The 19614-nt window shown below is 44.3% G+C and overlaps 1 protein-coding gene across 1 annotated transcript; it reads left to right on the top strand.

Moving 5' to 3' along the window:
• Positions 1 to 3073: 3073 nt before the first annotated feature.
• DIABLO (diablo IAP-binding mitochondrial protein) lies at positions 3074 to 19591 on the top strand. Its single transcript, XM_043557507.1, has 6 exons — positions 3074 to 3438; positions 4304 to 4430; positions 8171 to 8302; positions 9075 to 9185; positions 9361 to 9457; positions 18814 to 19591. The coding sequence occupies exons 1-6, from the start codon at positions 3389 to 3391 to the stop codon at positions 19008 to 19010; spliced, it is 714 nt and encodes a 237-aa protein (XP_043413442.1). The 5' UTR covers positions 3074 to 3388; the 3' UTR covers positions 19011 to 19591.
• The last annotated feature ends 23 nt before the right edge of the window (positions 19592 to 19614 follow it).

Raw genomic sequence — 19614 nt, forward strand, 5'->3', positions numbered from 1 at the left:
GCTGTTGGAAAAATGGCGCTGGCAGACCTGCGCAACGCAAGGCCGCCACAAACCTTCAGCTGTTTAAAAAAAAAGAAAAAAAGCCCACCATGTCTCCAAAGCACATCGAAATGAGGTGTGTCTGGGCACCTGGGTGGCTCAGTCGGTTAAGCATCTGACTCTTGATCTCGGGTCGGGTCGTGATCTCACAGTCTGTGAGTCTGAGCCACGCCTGAGGCTCTGCGCTAGCACTGCAGAGACCGCTTGGGGTTCTCGCTCTCTCTGTCTCTCTCTCCGACCCTCCCTGCTCGCTCTTGCGCTCTCAAAAAATAAAATTGTTTTGAAGATTGGCATATCGCCACGAGGAAGTATTTGTATTCAGCAGAAATTCAAGAAGAAATACTTTAAAAAAAAATACCAAACGCACTGAGTGTCTAAAGCAGACTGAAAGAGAGGCTGTGGTCAAGATGGCAAGGCATAGAAATGCAGCATCACGTGAACTGAATCACGGAGAGACTGAATTATACTCTACAGCCAGATGTATTATACTCGTATAGTTTGAGGACCTCCTATAGAAAATAGAGGATGCCTTTCTGTCAACCAGTGATCTAAAACAAAAAGGCAGTATGTCCACTTTCTCGGTTGGTCTTATTTCTAAATAATGATGGGAATTTCAAGCCACATAATGTTTCTTCGCTTCCGTTACTTCGTGGTGACCAGAGTCTGCAGAGGCTAGAATACTTAACTGCTCTGAGACGTCCATTTGAAGGACAGGAGAGTGTAAGGAGACAGAGCTGAGCCTGCTCTCCTAGCCTCTCTTTTTCATCTGTTGCTGTGGTGTGGGGTGAGGGCATAAATCTTAGCCATACTTTCTTTCCTGTCACTAGGCAGGACACAGAAGCCCTTCAGATGACCAATTCTCTGGGGAGCAATTACTACTCACTGGCTTCCTGGGCAGCTTGATAATGTTCTGCTCCTGTTTTCAGCCAGGCTGCGGCCGGGGCAGTGATTTGATAATAACAGACCCTGATTGAATTAAGGAGCCATTTGCTTGTGGATGATGATGTTGATAAAAGGGTTGATGTCCACACTCTCATCTATTTTTAAAGGTCAAAAAACAGTCTCTAATCACAAACTACAGCAAAAAGCAAAATAATCCGAAACAGTATAAAGTTTGTGCTTTCCCTTCGTTGTCCATCTGGGAAAGGGTCTGTTATTTGCTGACATCCTTACTGGCTGTTTTTGCATCACATTTGGAGTTGAAATTAGAAGTAGGCTCGTTGGGAAGGTGACTCTATCTCATCTCCAAACTGCTAAACTCTGTAAATTACAATCAAGCACTCAGGAGCTCTTGGTTCTCTAAGCTCCCGTTTCTCACATACATGCATCCTCGCACTTACATGTTTTTTCAGACAACAGCTTTTGCTTTAGGTGGAAAGTTGTAAGTGAAAGTTGTATATCGGTTCTTCTACTCTGAGACACAGAGTAGGACGGGGTTCCTCTCGATGTAGGTTAGAAAAGGATTTGCACTGTATCCCACCCGCGGTGTTTAGAAAAGCAAGACAAGAAGGGACATGAAAAATCCCCTCGTGTACCACTTGCTCAGCCCATCCGATTGGGGAGCTTTGCAGGCATCGTTAGAGCCCTGTGGGCTGTGGCAGTGAAATGGGCGGAGGGCAGGCAGGGTTGCCAGTGCCCCGCCTGGCCTGAGACGGGCCGTGCGCAGCTCCCTGATTGCTCAGGGACCACGGGGAGACTCTGATTGGTCTCTAGACCACACCTAGTTGGTGAGCGCAGCTGCTGCCTGAATATCCCACAGCTCTGCCGAGGCCACTGGAGTACACACACGCCTGCCTTTAGACACCAGACCGGGAGAGGAACCGTGGAGCTGCTGCAGCGGAGGAGTTGTGCAAACTTTGCTGAGTGAGTAAAACGGGGAGAGAAGGAAGCTAGTGGCTGAGCCTGAGGGGAGATTGCTGGGCCGGACAGCAGTGGAGATAAAGAGATTGTTGCCATTGATCCCATCAGCGGTGGAAGATAACAGGACTGGAGCAGATGCACAAGGGGACAATGGGAAGGAGATAAGCCCGGAATCAAATTGATGCCCACTTCTTGGCACTTCTGCAACACTGGCTGGCCAGAAGGGCAAGCGTGCCAGGCTATAACACAAAAGACTCTCAAACTGCATGTTATCAAGCCTTGGGGTCCAGGGAATTGCTGAGGGGCTTCAATGAGGACCTGCTGCCTTCTCCCACCCAAAGGGGTCCCTCTCCTTTTCCCCTCCCAGGCAGCACGGGCAGCTGGGGCCGCAGCTTGAGTGATGGGAAAAGAAAGCTTTACTTCATTAGGCCATTAGCAGCACTCACAGCATTAAAAATGCAGGAGGTGGATGGGAAGAGAGAGCCAGGGATGAAGACTAATGCAGCAGCGGAAACTGGGAACAGACAGGCTTCTCTCTCCTCACAACCCAGATCCAGATTAGGAGTCCTAGAACAAGGAGAACTTTTGGTTTAAAAGACTTCTATTAGTGTAAATGCAAAGAGGGCGTCCAGATGGTTGTTAGGGAGAAAGTCAGCACTTGGGGCTTTCTCAGCCTTAGGGCAGCATGTTTACTCTTTTGAGGGCCAGGAGCTAGCCTAGCCCCCCTGTATCCACATTGTCTATAACACCGCCTGGCTCAGCAGCGCTTGCGGAGTGGCCATTGGAGGGTGGGCTTACGGGGGGGGGGAGGGGGGACCGTCTTCTTTGCGCGCCCAGAGACTCCAGAGTGCCCCCGCCCCGCAGGTCCTCGGGCCTCCCGCTCCCTGCGATGCCGGCCTCGTCCACCATCCACGTGCTGCAGCTGCTGCGGGAGCTGCTGGCCTTCGTGCTCCTCAGCTACACGGTGCTCATCGGAGCGCTGCTGCTGGCCGGCTGGACCACCTACTTCCTGGTGCTGAAGTGACAGCGCCCGCAGCCCCGCCCCCCGCCCCGCCCGCCTCGTGCCAGCCCCCAGCGGCCGGAGCCACCGCGCGCTGCTCCGCCTCCTGCCGGACACCTTCCACCGCCCGACGGAAGAACTCTACGCCTCGCGCTCGGGCCAGGGCTGCCTCTCGAGGCAGGGCCTCGCCCGGGTAGGTATCCAACTTCCTCTCACGACGGCCGACTCCGCTCCGCCCGCTCAGCGCCCTCAGGCCCGGGGCCCGCCCAGTCCCACGCGGAAGCTGCGGCGGTTGGGCGCTCGTCGCGGCCGTTACCGCCGTTACCCTAAGCCCCGCCCCTTCCCTCCAGACTGTCCAATCCCAACTGTTCTCTCGGGCGGGGGTGCGGTCATGGGGCCAGACCCACTCAAGAAGAGGCCGCGCCCCGTCCCCCGCTCACGAAGTGGCGTCACTTCCGGCGTGTGCGTCTAGCGTTCGGCCGCCGCAGGATGGCGGCTCTGAGGAGCTGGGTGTCGCGGAGCGTAGCCTCCCTCTTCAGGTACTTCTGTGGTCGGGTGCGAGGGCGGTGCGGCAGGGTGGGAGGCACCGCAGGGGGCGCCATGGCCGGGATGGCAGCGGCCGCCTAGGTGGCACGCTTTTGGCTTCTCGGCAGAGCGGGTCCCGGCGTCCCGCCCCTCTCAGATCCGAGGACCTCCTGACTGTGTCCCGGGCTGGAGGCCAAGCCCGGGGTCTGTTTCTCACTGACGGCTTTCCCGTTATTCCACTGGCCGAGTGCCAAGCCCCACAAGCTCGGGCTGGCTTCCTGGAGTGCCTCGGCCTGCCAGCGAGTTCCCGTTAGCCCATCGGAACCACTGGAGGGAGATAAGGGGAGAGGCCCTGGCGGGGGGCCGATTGTCAAGGAAGTGTTCCCTGAGGGCAGGAGGGGAGTTGGTCAGTCCCCGCGCGGGCACTGCCGGGTGCGTCCTCTGCACACCGGGGAGCCCTTCGCGGCACCTGCGGACTCCAGGTGTTGCCCAGCGGGGACTCTCGGGGACACCTGGAAACCTCAACCTGAGTTCCGGAGCGGAATGCTGCCTGCAGAAGCGTTTATTTTGGCCTGAGGTTTTTAAAAAGCTTTGAGACCGCCTTTTAAACTTCCATACCCGCTACCGGTTAAAGTCCGAAACCACCGGGCTCGCCTCCCCGCGCGGCAGGGGTTCACGGGAGTTGGGTAGCGGTTGCCCTTTCGATCGAGTCCTGGGCTGTCCAGTCCGACGCGCTTCCTCATGAGCCCTGTCATCTGGCGGGCCGACCCAGCGCCTCATTTAGGCTCCTGCTCGGCCCGGTGTGAGTTTTCAACCCCTGCAAACGAACTGAAGAGACTTACAGATTGGTAGTTACGCCTTATTAAATTTGATTTCTAGGTACAGACGGTGTGTTCCTGTGGTGGCTAACTTTAAGAAGCGCTGCTTCTCAGAAGTGATAAGACCCTGGCACAAAACTGTGGCAGTTGGATTTGGTGTGACCCTGTGTGCAGTTCCCATCGCACAGGTAAAAATACTGTAGTGTCACTGTTTCTTAGTGTACTGTGCCCTCTTGAAGTCTCAGGGGTGGGGCGCACTGACTCATCAGACAAGCTCTTAGTTTCACCCAGTGCTCCTACCCCCATGCGACAGTTTACTTTCTACCATACCAGCGTTATTTCTTCATAACTGGACAAATATATTAATACTCCCGTTTTAATGGTCCCACTTGGTAGGAACAGTATGTCAAATTGTATACAGAGGGGAGAGGAATAAGACGAGGGTATTACAGTCTATCAACAGAGTAGTCTTTCAACAAAAATTTATTGGGCAGCTTTAATGTGCCGTTGCTAGAAATGTAAGAACAAAACAAAGTTCCTGCTTTCATGAAATTTACATTCTAGGGAAAAGGGGAGAAAATAAATATAAATGCCAGGTGATCAGTGCTGTGCAGGAAACAAATAGAATAAGAGAACAGGGAGTGCTTGGAGGGAGTTGTTTTGTTTTTAGGTAGGAAAGGGTAGCCCAGGAGGGCTATTCTCATAAGGTGATGTCTAAATAGGGATCAGAATGAGAAAATGAGCCATGGTAATGTCTTGGAGAAGAGTTTGCCAGGCAGAGGGAATTCTTGACTACAAAGGGGTAGAAGCAGGTGTATGTCTGATATGTCTGATGAACAGCAAACAGGTTAATGAGGCTGGAGTGGAATGAGAAAGAGAGCATAATAGATGGGGCCAGAACATTAGCTGAGGATCAGACTCAGCTTTTTGTCCTTTTTGGCATGGTAAGGCTTTAAATTGTATTCCGAAAAGGAAGGCACAGAGGATTTTAACACAAGGCTGTTACGATCTCATGTAAGTTTTTAAAGGCTGCTGTGTGGAACTAGGAAGACCAATGGGAGACTGTTGTTCTAGTCCAGGATTGGAGCAGGCTGGCAACAGTTTAGGTGGGGAGAAGTTGGACCAGATGCGGTCAGCATGAGTTGCCGATGGATTGAATGTGGAGCATATGCCAAGGTTTTTTAAAAAGCCTAAGCAGGGGCACCTGGGTGGCTCAGTCGGTTAAGCATGACTTCTGCTCAGGTCATGATCTCACAGTTCCTGAGTTCGAGCCCCCCGTCGGGCTCTCTGCAGTTTGTGCAGAGACATCTTTGGATTGTCTGCCCTCCCCCTGACCCCTCCTGTGCTCACGTTCCCTTTCTCTCTCTCAAAAATAAACAGTAAAAAATGAAAAAGCCTAAGCCACTGAAAGAATGGAGTTGCCATTTATTGGAGTGGAGGGGAGTGGGTTTTGGGAGGATGAAATCGAGAGTTTTGGAAGTGACAGTCTAAGATGTCTGGTAGACATCTAGGTGCTCTCAAGCAGACAGGTGATATGAAAGTGGCACCTTATTAAAACGATCACTGGTTGTGTGCTTTTGGGGAAAGAGCAAACCCCATTTTGGCAAAATATTTCTGATACTGACGTGTGTGTTTATCACAACAAGAAGATTGACTTCACTTCCCACAAGTCCTTTCAGCATCTTCTGAGGCTTACTCCTGAGACCGCACCTTTTTGTTCCTCACGCCAAACCTCATCTCTGCTTGTGAAGCATTGTTAATCCTAAAACCCTGACTTGAACACTGGCCCTTTTCTGCCATAATTAAGACAGCCTTCCTTCCTTCAAAAGAATATTTTGGGTCTGTCCTTTCTCAGTTCATACACCTTTCTTAAGCCCCAGTTACCTCAGTCCCAGGCCACATGGCAGGAGCCTCTGGTCCTTATCCTGTAGGAATGGTATAGTTCCTTTTCTGTTCTTCAGAACCTGCAGTGGCTCTCCATTGTGTGCCCCTGCACTCGAGTGTCCTCGCTGGTCTCCCCTTCCTTGTGCCATCTGTTGTAACCAGGCTAGATCCCTAAACATCCCCCGCATGCAACAGATGTATTCTTTCCTCATTATCTCTTCTTCCCTGGGCTGCCTGACAGTTCTCATCCTAGCTGTCTCGGTCCCAAGTACCACCTCACTTTAAAGCCTTTCAGAGTTTCTGGCCAACAGTGATCTCCCTCTTATCCCTTGTGTTGTACATTTTGATATTTGGTGATAAGCTATCTGGCACTCTCCTGAGTCAGCAGAGCATAGTGGAAAGGGTACAGACTTGGGTGCAGATGTGGTTTGAAGTCTAGATATGTGGCTTTTGGGGAAAGTTTATAAAACTATTCTGAGTTTTCATTTCCTCATCTGTAAAAAAGAAGTGATAATACGTGGACCGTTGTAAGGAGCAAATGAAATGCATTGTAAAGTGAACCGTGAAGACGTCAGTTAGAATATATAAAAGTTAGCTTCCAGTGAACAGTATATATTCTTCCCAGTCTTTCTAGCCCCTGAATGGAAGGTACATAAGGAATACTTATTTGATTGAATGAAAGATAAATATGGTAAATGAAATTCTGGATTTGTTCATGTGTCAGAGATAATTCTTGACGGCTACTTTCAATGGGCAGCGGTTCTCTGGGCTTACACTCTAAATAGCAAAAACAAGACAACATAGGATTGAAGGAATTGGTTTCTTTGTTCTGATACGATCAGTGCTCTGTTGAGGAAGGAAAAGGCAGAGTCCGGGATGACCCGAAAGTAAAGCATTCCTATGAAGCCTTTGGTAATTCAGCGTAAAACAAAGAGCATCTTTCCAAAAGTTCACATTATGCCACTTGGCTTTTCAGGAAAGACATTAGTACAGTAACAGCTTTTTTTTCTTCGTAAACTTGAAAATCTTCTCCAGACATATTTTGGTTATTGAGATCAGGTACTAATGTAGGTCTTTTTTTCTTTTTCTTTTTTATTAACGTTTATTTATTTTTGAGAGAGAGAGAGAGCTCAAGCGGGGGAGGGGCAGAGAGAAAGAGGGACAGAGGATCCAAAGTAGGCTCTGCGCTGACGGCAGCGAGTCCAGTGTGGGGCTCGAACCCACAAACTGCGAGAGATCATGACCTGAGCCGAAGTCAGACGCTCAACCAAGCCGCCCAGGCGCCTCTGTAAATCTTTCTTAAAAGAAAAGTGGCTTAACACAAACTTTGCGAAAGCAGGGGAGACCTGTTTTTAGTTAAGGTGGCTACATTACCTTAACTCTTGAGAAGTTATATTGGCTTTTTTTAAATAACTGAGGTCAGAGTGAAGAGTCCCCAAACCCCACCCAAGACTCTACTATTCATTCTGTCCAGAATTGCTCTCCCCCATCCACCCATCGACTTAGACTCTGCTTAATTGTCATCAGCTCTGTGAAGCCTTTTCTAAGCTCTTTTCATTCAACATAGAAGAGATTGTTTTCATGTGTGTGCCCCCACTGTGGCCTGTATGGACTTCTGCCACAACTCCGTGGTACTTGACTGCGTTAATTTCTCAAGTTCTCTGTTAGCCCCAGCTCCTCCCCTTCCCCATCTGAAATCTTTGAGGACAGAGAATATATCCTATGTATCTTCATATCCCAGGTATCTAACACTGTGTTCATGAATGAATCACAACTTTCTGAAATTTGTTGGTTATAATTACTAGACCTATTTCTTGTAAAGAAGTGCTTGGCTTTTTGGAGCAGAGCATAAAGAATAAAAGTGGACGGAAAGCATACTCTGGAGTTACTTCCGTATATTGTCTTTATTAGCCCAAATAGAGCCTAATGAGAAAACAAAGAAGCAGCTGCAGTGTGACAAGTGTTTTTCACTTGGCTATCTATGATGAAATTCTCGGTTGGAGCTTTAGGTTAGAAGTTGAGTGAAAATGTTTGTGTCTTTCAGAAATTGGAGCCTCATTCTCTTAGCAATGATGCATTAATGAGGAGAGCTGTGTCTTTGGTAACAGATAGCACCTCCACCTTTCTCTCTCAGACCACGTATGCTTTGATTGAAGCAATCACTGAATATACTAAGGTAAGTGTCCTCTTAAGTTTTGATTGTCTAAACCAGGGGTTAGCAAATTATTGCTCATAGCCCAAGTCTAGCCTGATGCCTGTTTTCGTAGTTCTACTGAAACGTAGCCAGACTCATTTGTTTTTATGTTGTCTGTGACTGTTTTTGTGAATTGAATAGTTTCAGCAGAGACTATAGGGCCCACAAAGCCTAAAATATTCACTCTCTGGTCCTTTACAAAAGTTGGCCGAGACTTCGACCTAAGTCAGTGGGGTTTAGACTTTTTCCTGGAACTCCTTTTTTTAAAAAAAAAAAAAAAAAAAAAAAAAAGTCTTTAAATACAGCATCGCAGTATAAGACCAGAGAACAAAGCTGATTGGGTTCAGTTAGGGGTAAAGGGGTGCAGAGTCTAACACTTGCAGCACCAGGGGCTTCTCTGTGGGAATAGTTTCAAAACCACTAATCTGAGCTAATAGGTATCATTTATAGGTTTATTATACCTTTATATTTTATATTTTGGCAGCTTTCCCCCTCAGCCTTCTGGGCTTTTCTTCTACGTTGTATTCTCTGTGTGAACTGCTAACAATCTTTTAAAAACACAAAAGTGGACTAGTGGGGACACTCGTGTCCTAGAATAATGCCTTTACCTCATACAGCAGTGCGATTTCAGTGAGGAGGAAGGACTGAAGAGCTGGTTGGCTATAACAGCACTTGATTTCCTTGAGGTGTAATTCTCACTAATCCTAGTATGTCTCGCCTATTTTACTCACGCTTATTTATTCTATATTTGTAGGCCGTTTACACCTTAATTTCTTTGTACCGACAATATACAAGTTTACTTGGGAAAATGAATTCACAGGAGGAAGATGAAGTGTGGCAGGTGATCATAGGAGCCAGAGTTGAGGTAAGAAAAAGTTATTGGACATTTCTGTATTAGTGCCCCTACCTCATTCTGGTGTCTAAATTAGTAAATTAAGGTGTCTGACCAGTAACTGTTCTCTGAATCTACTACTCTAAGTCCATTTTAATGTGCTTATGAACCTCTCGTTGTTGTCTGAAGTGCTGTGTTTAACTTACAGATGACTTCAAAGCAACAAGAGTACTTGAAGTTGGAAACCACTTGGATGACTGCCCTTGGTCTTTCAGAGATGGCGGCAGAAGCCGCATACCAGACTGGTAGGTTCCAGTTTTCACTACCAGTGTGCCAGTTGAGTTTTCATCTAGCTGTAAAATGAGGGATTTAGATTAGACAGTCTAAGGCCTGTGGCTCTGACTGAAAAAATGTCTCCATATCCAATCGCCAGGTAGTCTGTGTCTAGAAAATGGTGCAACTGCTGCCCATTAGAAAATAATTGTGTCCAAATGGTTTTTAGGCTTTTTTTTAAATGTTTATTTTGAGAGAGAGCACAGGGGAGGGACAGAGGGAGGAAGAATCCCAAGCAGGCTCCGCACTGTCAGTGCAGAGCCGGATGCGTGGCTCAAACCTTGAGATCATGACCTGAGCCCAGACCAAAAGTCAGGATGCTTAACTGACTGAGCCACCCAGGTACCCCAGATTTTTAAGCATTTGTGTTTTTTGTGGGTTTTTTTTTTTTTAAGTTTATTTGAGAGAGATAGAGGCAGGGAATCCCAAGTAGGCTTCATGCTGTCTGTGCAGACCAGATGCAGGGCTTGATCCCACAAACCGCGAGATCACGACCTGAGTGCAGATCAAGAGTTGGACGCTTAAGCAGCTGAGCCACCCAGGCACCCCAAGCGTTTTATTCGTTTCGTAACACCGATATTTATGAATAACTAGTCATAGAGGGACACAGTTGGAGGAGACTTGAGATCATCAATCCGTGTGAACCTTACTGAAACCTGGAATCCTAGTCAGTGGCGGATCTCAGACAAATAATAGCTACTATTTATTGAGTATATGTTGTAAGTATTTTATAGGCACTTTCAATTTAAGGAACTTGAGGATGATCTTTCCCACTTTACAAATGAAGAAAATGGGGAGAGAGGGTTAAGAAACCCGTGGAGATGATGTGGTATGGTAAGTAAGCAGCCAGACTGGGATTCAGCCCAATTCTAATGCCTCCACTTTTGTATCCCAGTCATTCACCAGGATGTTTTTTGAACCTCACTATCCATCCAGTGGGCTTGAGCTGAATGTTTTTGAATTTAAAATATTTTAAATAAAACTAGTTTAATCTTACCTGAATTCGTTTCAAACCAGAAGCCTAGGGTCAGCTCTTTTGTTTTCTGACTTCGGGATAACAAACTAGGGGCTCTGGTGCCACATCTTAAAAAAAAGCATATAATATGTTTGGTTTTTTTATGTTGATTTGAGAGAGTGCATGAGCAGAGGAAGGGCAGAAAGAGAGAATCCCAAGCAGGCCCCTCACTGTCAGCACAGAGCCCGATGCGGGGCTCAATCATGAGATCGAGACCTGCACCGAAATCAAGAGTCACCTGCTTAACTGACTGAACCACCCAGGTGCCCCACAACATATGTATGTATTTTTTAAAGTAAAACAAAAAAGAATTGTTAGTGAACTAAAAGCAGAATTGGAATGAAGAGTGAAACAGCAAATATATGAAAGTAGCACCATAGCAATGCCACGGCAGAGGTGGGAGATGTGCGGTGAACAGGGAGATTTGCTGAGGTGTTACAGCACGAACATTCCCAGGCAACCTTCATCATCCAGGCAGGCTTAGATTGAGCTGGAGAAAAGGGAAAGTAAGCATTATCTGGAAAAAGACCTTTTCGTAAAACTGATTAAAAAGGCTTACAACTTAAAATCATGGCAAAAAGCTCAATATGAAATATACAAAGAATCCTAAAAAAAACTATAAGAATCAGTCTTATCAGCAATCCTGGATGCAAGGTGACAAATCAATAACCTAGAATTTTATATCCAGCCAAATATTATTTCAGATATAAAAAGACTCAAAAGTTTACCAACCACATATGCTTTCTGGAAAAACTGCTTTGTGAATAAAGAAATTAGTTTAAAAAGGAGCAACTGAGATAAAAATAGTGAAAAAAATTTAATAAAACTTGTCAACATTTGAGGTTTTTTTTTTTTAATGTTTGAGAGTGAGAGAACACAAGCAGAGGAAGGGCAAAGAGAGAGGGAGACACTAAATCCAAAGCAGGCTCCAGGCTCTGAGCTGTCAGTGCAGAGCCTGACACGGGGTTGAACTTATGAACTGTGAGAACGTAACCTGAGCTGAAGTTGGACGCTTAACCAACTGAGCCACGCAGGTGCCCCCTGAGTGTTAAATTTTTAAATCAGTTCAGGGAAGAAGTGAAAGCATGCTAAGAAGAGATAGACATTGGCTTAACATTAGACCTTGTTAAATGAAAACTTGATAAAGATTTAAAAGAAAGAAAATGCGAAGTAAATAAAGGAACAAGTACCAACATCAATAATTGCAATAGCTAAGAACATGTTCAAAAAAATAATCACAGCAAAAATGATTTACAGAGATACCTAAAACAAAATGTATAGGAAGGTTGAAAGTTATAAAAAGCTAAACTGAGCCATTATTAAGAAAAAGAAAGCTATCCCAAAAAGCTCTAGCAGAGCGATGTCAGAATCCGAAAAAGGATTCAAGACTAAAGGCATTAAAACAATCCAGAAGATATCAGTCATTAAGCAATTGCCTGATAAGGAATTCAAAGTGATTGTCATAAACGTACTCACTGGACTTGAGAAAAGGGGGATGAACTCAGAATTTCAACAAAGAGAAAATCTAAAAAGAACCAGAGATGAAGAATTCAGCAATGGAAATAAAAAATACACTAGAGGGAATCAACAGAAGATGAGAGGAGGGAGAGGAATAGATCAATGATCTGGAGGACAGGGTGATGGAAAACAAGCTGAACAGCAAAACGTAAAAATAGGTTAAGGGTACTCGGTGACTTTATCAAGCATAATGACATCCACATGATAGGGATCCTAGAAGGAGAAGAGAGAAGACGGCAGAAAACCTTCCTAATCTGAAAAAGGAAACAGACATTCAGGTCCAGGAAGCACAAATAGCCCCTAACAAGATGAACCAAAAGAGATCCACACCAAGATATACAATTAAAATGGCAGAAAGTACGGGGAGCCTGGGTGGCTCAGTCACTTAAGTGTATCTGACTTTGGCTCAGGTCATGATCTTGCGGTTCATGATTTCAAGCCCCGTGGAGGGCTCTGTGCTGACAGCTCAGAGCCTGGAGTCTGCTTCGGATTCTGTGTCTTCCTCTCTCTGCTCCTCCCCCGTGCTTGCTTGCTCACTCTCAAAAATAAACAAACATCAAAAAAATAATAAATCAGCAAAATAGTTACATGCAAGAGATACCCCATAAGGCTACTAGTTGATTTTTTCAGCACAAACTTTGCAGGCCAGAAGGAAGTGGCATGTGTTGCAAGTGCTAAAAGGAGAAAATCTATGACCAAGAATACCCAGCAAGGTTATCATTCAAAATATAAGGAGAGAGAGTTTCCCAAACAAAAGTTAAAGGAGTTCATCACCACTAAACCAGCCTATGGGAAATGTTAAAGGAAATTCTTTAAATGGGGGTGGGGGGGAGGCCATAACTAGAAGAAAATTATGAAAGGAAAAAATGTCACACGTAAAAGCCAATATATAGTAAAAGTATTAGATTATTCACTTACAAAGCCAGTATAGAAGTTAAACCACATAAGTAGTAAAAATTGATACAAAAATGAGTCAAGGGATACACAAAAAGATGTGAAATGACATCATATACATAAAATGTGGAGAAAGTAAAAATTTAGTGCTTACAAACTTAAGAAACCAACTTAATATAGACTCTGATGCATATAACATGTTATATATGAACCAAATGGTGACCACAAATCAAAAACCTATAATAGATACACACAAAAACCACCACTAAAGAAAGCCATCAGGGGCACCTGGGTGGCTCAGTTGAGCGTCCAACTTCAGCTCAGGTGATGATCTTGCAGTTCGTGGGTTCAAGGCTCATCTCAGGCTCATTGCTGTCGGTGCTGAGCCCGCTTTGGATCCTCTGTTCTCCACTTCTTTCTGCCCCTCAGCCTCTTCCACTCTGTCTCTCAAAAATAAAAATTTTTAAAAAGCCATCAAATTCACAAGGGAAAAGAGCAAGAGAAGAACTATAAAAACAACCAGAAAACAGTTAACAAGATGGCAGTAAGTATACACCTATCAATAATTACTTTAAATGTAAGGGGACTAAGTGCTCCAAAAGACACAGAAGACCCACTTATGCTGCCTACGAGAGATTCGCTTCTGACCTAAACACACGTACAGACTGAAGGTGAAGGGATGGAAAAACATATGCCATGCAAATGAAGTGGGGGGGGTGGGGGGGAAGCCAGGGTAGCAATACTTCTATCAGAAATCGACCTTGTTAATTTTTTTTAAGTGTGTTTATTTTTGAGAGAGAAAGCATGAGTTGGGGAGAGGCAGAGAGAATCCCAAGCAAGCTCCACATGGTCAGCACAGAACCTGATGTGGGGGTCAAACTCATGACCTGAGCTGAAGTCAGACACTTAACTGACCAAGCCAGCCAGGCGCCCCCAGACAAATAGACTTTAAAACAAAGCCTGTAGCAAGAGACAAAGAAGGATATTACATAAAGGAATCAATCCAACAAGACATAACAGTTAACAAATATGCACGCAACATAGCACCTAAATACATACATCAAATATTAACAGAAAAGGGAGAAATTGACAGTAATATAATAATGGTAAGGGATTTTAACACCCCACTTAGATGATTCAGGGGCGCCTAGGTGACTCAGTTAAGCATCTCTTGATTTTGGCTCAGATCATGATCTCACAGTTGATGAGATTAAGCCCCATGTCCAGCCCTATGCTGACAGCACGGGGCCTCCTTGAGATTCTCGCTCTCCTCCCCCCCCCCCAAATAAATATTAAAAAAAAAAAAAAAAAAAAAAGGATAGATGATCCAGACAGAAAACAGTGGCTTTGAACAACACATTAGACCACATGAACCTAACAGCTAAACACACAAAACATTCCATCACAAAACAGAGTATACAGTCTTTTCAAGTGCACATAGAACATTCTCCAGGAAAGATCACATGTGAGGCCACAAAACTAGTCTCAGTAAGTTTAAGAAGATTGAGATCTTATCAAATATCTTTTCTGACCCCAATGAATTGAGACTAGAAATCAATTTCAAGAAGAAAATCTGGAAAAATACACAAACACATGGAGGCTAAACAACATGCTACTGAACAAGTGGGTCAACCAAGAAATCATAGAGGAAATAAAATACATGGAGAGAAAAGAAAACACACTGGTCCAAAATCTTTGGGACTCAGCCAAAGCAGTTCTGAGTTTACAGTAATATAGGCCTCACTTAAGAAATTAAAAAAAAAAAAAAAAAACCTCAAAAAAACCTAACCTTACACCTAAAGGAGCTAGAAAAAGAAGAACAAATAAAACTTAAAGCCTAGTAGAAGGGAACAAAATAATAAAGATTGGAGGAGAAATAGAAATTTTTTTTTTAAATGTTTGTTTATTTTTGAGACAGAGACAAAGCATGAATGGGGGAGGGTCAGAGAGAGGGAGACACAGAATCTGAAACAGGCTCCAGGCTCTGAGCTGTCAGCACAGAGCCCAACGCGGGGCTCGAACTCACGGACCGTAAGATCATGACCTGAGCTGAAGTTGGCCGCTTAACCAACTGAGCCACCCAGGCGCCCCTGAAATAGGAAATTTAAAAAAAAGGAAAGGTCAATGAACCCAAGAGCTGGTTCTTTCAAAAGACAGACAAAATTGATAAACCTTAGTCAGACTCCTAAAAAAAAAAGAAAAAAGGACTCGGGCACCTGGGTGGCTCAGGTCATGGGTTTATGGGTTTGAGATCTCACAGTTTATGGGTTGAGCCCTGCGCCAGGCCCTGTGCTGACAACTCAGAGCCTGGAACCTGCTTCAGATTCTGTGTCTCCCTCTCTCTGCCCCTCCCCCTGCTCGTGCTCTGTCTCCCTTTCTCAAAAATAAACAAACATTCAAAAAATCAGAAATGGAGAATACCACAGAAATACCACATACCGATACCACAGAAATACAAAGGATTATAAAAGATTATGAAAAATCATATACCAACAAATTGGACAATGTGGAAGAAATAATAAATTCCTAGAAACCTACATCTTCCAAACGTGAACCAATAAAAGATAGAAAATTTGAACAGAACAATTACTAGTAATGAAATGGAATCAGTAATAAAAACTCCTGGGGCACCAGGGTGGCTCAGTGGGTTAAGCGTCGGACTCTGGATTTCGACTCAGGGCATGATCCCGCAGTTCATGAGATTGGGCCCCACAATAGTGGAGACCCTGCTTGGGATTCTCCCTCTCCCTCAAAATTAATATTAAAAAAAAAAAAAAAAAAAAAAAACTCCCAACAAAAGTCGAGGGCCAGATGGCTTCACCAAATTGAATCATACTAAGCTTTTAAGGAAGAGAGAATACCTGTTCTTCTCAAACTATTCCAAAAAATAGACAAAAATTTCCAAATTCAGCCCTCCCTGATACCAAAACGAAAGACTGCAAAAAGAAAACCAGAAGCCAGCAGTACTTCTGAGGAACATAGATCCTCAATAACAACATTACAAAAATCATTCATCAAGGTCAAGTGAGCTTTATTCCAGGGACGAGAGGGTTGTTTGATATTTGCAAATCGGTGTGATACTTCACATTAACAAGAAGAAGGATAAAAACCATATGATCAACTCAATAGATGCAAAGAAAAGCATTTGACAAAATATGACATCCATTGATGATAAAAACTCTCAGCAAAGTGGGCTTAGTGGGAATATCCCCAAATACATTAAAGGCCATACCTGAAAAGTCCACAGCTAACTTCATCCTCAGTTGTTTAAAAAAAAGATTTAAGAAAATTTACAATTGCACCCAAAAGAATAAAATACCTAGGAATAAATTCATCTGAGGAGGCAAAAGATGCATATTCTGAAAACTATAAGGCATTGATGGAACAAACTGAAGACACAAATATTGGAAGGAAATGAACCAAAATGCTAATATAGTTTGGATGTTGGAATAATGGGTGATTTTTAAGTTATTTTATAATCAGTAAATATTCAACACTAACAAAAATATATCATGAAAATGTAATAAAGCAAAATTGAGATTTACAAGGAAAAGTTACGTTTTATACACATCTCAGAGACTCACAGATCAAGACTAAAAAAAGTAAAGCTGTGAAGGGTCAGAACAATGATTTTTAAAAGCTTCATCAAGTATACATAGTAAATATAAAACTTTGCCCCCCTTCCAAATACATTCTTCTCAAACAAATAGAGCACATACAAAAACTGATTTTATGCCAGGTGACAAAGCCTCAGCCAATTCCCTCTTACTCCCTTCTCTGACCAAAAATCAAAATAGAAATGGAAAAATATTTGAAACGGTGATGACAAGTGCAGTATGCAGCAGACAGAGTTGCAGATAAAGTAGCTGCTAAAGAGACCTGGGGCACCTTTAAAGAGGTATGTCATAAATTCAAAGAACAGCCATGAATGACAAGGAATATTCAGTGTACTGAGTACTGAAAATGAAGAAACTAAACTTGTAACCCATTTAGAAATAGGGGACTGTACACCCAGTGTAGAACAAATGGAATAAAAGGTGTAAGAAGATAAAAATAATCAGAAAGGCAAAATCAGGGTGCCTAGGTGGCTCAGCTGGTTAAGCATCCAACTCTTAACTCAGGTCATGATCTCACCGTTTATGGGTTCAAGCCCCTCAGACTCCTGGCAGACAGTGTCAGGAACTTGCTTGGGATTTCTGTCTGTCTCTCCCTCTCTTTCTGCCTTCCCCCGCTCATGTGCTCTCGCTTTCAAAATACAAAGAAAAAGGGCAAAATCTGGTTCTTAAAAAGAAAAAAAAATTTTTTGGCAAGTAGGACTTTTTAGAAGGCAAAAGTAACATTAGAAAGGGCTGTTACAGGGGCGCCTGGGTGGCGCAGTCGGTTAAGCGTCCGACTTCAGCCAGGTCACGATCTTGCGGTCCGTGAGTTTGAGCCCCACGTCGGGCTCTGGGCTGATGGCTCAGAGCCTGGAGCCTGTTTCCGATTCTGTGTCTCCCTCTCTCTCTGCCCCTCCCCCGTTCATGCTCTGTCTCTCTCTGTCCCAAAAATAAATAAATGTTGAAAAAAAAAATTTTTTTTTAAATAAAAAATAAAAAAGAAAGGGCTGTTACAGATACGGAGGGTTTTTAATTATATCAATATTATAGTCTTTATGGAAACCCCACATTGGCCAAAGAAGTAAAGAATCAAAATAGAGCCAATAACCATAAAGGTTGAAACAGTATTCAAAGACTCTGTGTCCCAAAAGTGGACACTAAACCCAGCTGTTTTGTGGGATAGCTTTATCAAATCTTTCAGGAACATATCCTACATTACAGAAAGTGTATCAGTACACAGAAAATGATGGCAAGCCTCCCAACTGTTGTATAAAGCTGGCCTAGGCCTGATCCCAAACTGCACTAGGCCAGTACCGAAACAAAAAAAGAACTATGGTCAGTATCACTTAAGAATATACATAAAAGTAAGATATAGCCTTTTACTGCAAAATACAAAATACTTCAACACTGGAAAAAAAAAAAAAACTATCAATATAATTTACTACTTGAGATTATCTACAGTAGATTAAAGGAGAAAAGCCAGCGGTGTAATATCAATATAGGCCCCAAAAGCCTTCAGTAAAATGTAATACCCATTTATGATTTCAATCCCAGTAATGAATACAGTTTTATTAACATGATAATCAAGGTTAAGTACTCCTACTTAATGAACTATGAGAGGCATTCCCATCAAGGTCAAAATAAGATGCTTGCTATTCTCCACTAACTTTTAACATTGTGCTGAAGGTTCTTATTGATACAGTAAGGTAGAAAAAAACCACCCAGATCATCTATAGATGAATTGATAAGTGTGCATATCTGTATGATGAAATATACTAGTAGCAGGTAAACAGAATGATAGAGCCTGAAAACATGTTTAAAGAAAAAGCAAAATTGCAAAATATGTTCAATAAATACCTTTTGTGCCATTATATAAAGTAGCAAAATATTTCTCTATGCATCCCATATGTACAAAAGATGAGAAAGATGCTCATTAAACTTCCAGCAGAGGTTATCTCTGAAGATTAGGTAGGCTGACGAAAGAGATCTTTGACAATTTAATGAGCTATTAATTTGTCAAAAAGAAATGTATTACTTGTGTAAATTCATAAGGTGTCTATACTAAGAGCTGTGTAGCTGTAGAGATGGTTGTGGGAATCAACATTTAGTAATTATTAATAACGAGAGCGGATAGCTGGAGAAATATGCAGACCTGAACGTGGAGACAGTTCTCTGTGGTGCAGAGAGGGAGGGCAGGGCGAGTCTCCAAGAGGGGCTCAGACGACAGGGAGCCCCAGGCTTTCCTTTTTGCCACCGTGCCCTCTACCCTTCCGCCATTCAGCCTAACCGTGCCATCTCTTGGCAGGAGCGGATCAGGCCTCTATAACTGCCAGGAATCACATTCAGCTGGTGAAGTCCCAGGTGCAGGAGGTGCGCCAGCTTTCCCAGAAAGCAGAAACCAAGTTGGCAGAAGCACAGACAGAGGAACTCCGTCAGAAAACTCAGGAGGAAGGGGACGAGAGGGCGGAACCGGAGCAGGAAGCCTACCTGCGGGAGGATTGAGTGCCTGAGCTGCCCAGCCTTCGTCCGAGTCTGCCGGCTCCGCCCCGGGGCCACGATCCGATCCGCTTGGCTCTCTCCGCACAGAGAGGAGTCAGCAGGTCCTGCCCTGGCCCATCGGGCCAGAGGCCATAGCTGTGAGTGCCTGACCCATTTCCCCACGGACCTGGTTCTTAGCCCTGAGGCACTGCGCGCCCTGTTTAACATTTGACCCCACCCCCACCCCCACCCCCAGCTTTCCACCCACCACAATCTTTTTACCTCCCACCCAGAGCATCTCAGCAGCCTGGCCAGAGAGAGGGTCCTTCTTCCGTCCTGCCCACAAGTTCAGTAGCAGTTTAACCTGTTTGCAGTCGTATTCGCATTTTCAAATCTGATTTAGTCTTTGCTCCCTCCATAGGGATGGGAGTTTTGGGGGGAATGGGGAGCCTGTTAAGATTTTTTTTAAGTGTTTCTAATCCTTTCTGTGATCTGGCCCCTCTGCCTGTAAGGACACCTGAGGCCCAGGAGCCAAAAGTCCATTTTTCTTAAGGAACTGAATGCAGAGTGTTTACCTGGTGCTCAACAGGACATATTCCAACACACGCCTCTTGTTTCCTTCTTCCTC

Source organism: Prionailurus bengalensis, chromosome D3 (genome assembly GCF_016509475.1).
Source record: "Prionailurus bengalensis isolate Pbe53 chromosome D3, Fcat_Pben_1.1_paternal_pri, whole genome shotgun sequence".
Taxonomy (NCBI): domain Eukaryota; kingdom Metazoa; phylum Chordata; class Mammalia; order Carnivora; family Felidae; genus Prionailurus; species Prionailurus bengalensis.

Excerpts from the sequence above, each read along its gene's own strand:
- DIABLO (XM_043557507.1), top strand. The coding sequence starts at position 3,389 with ATGGCGGCTCTGAGGAGCTGGGTGTCGCGGAGCGTAGCCTCCCTCTTC. Across the intron at positions 3,439-4,303 it reads AGCGTAGCCTCCCTCTTCAG|GTACAGACGGTGTGTTCCTG; the intron begins GTACTTCTGTGG and ends TTTGATTTCTAG. Across the intron at positions 4,431-8,170 it reads GTGCAGTTCCCATCGCACAG|AAATTGGAGCCTCATTCTCT; the intron begins GTAAAAATACTG and ends TGTGTCTTTCAG.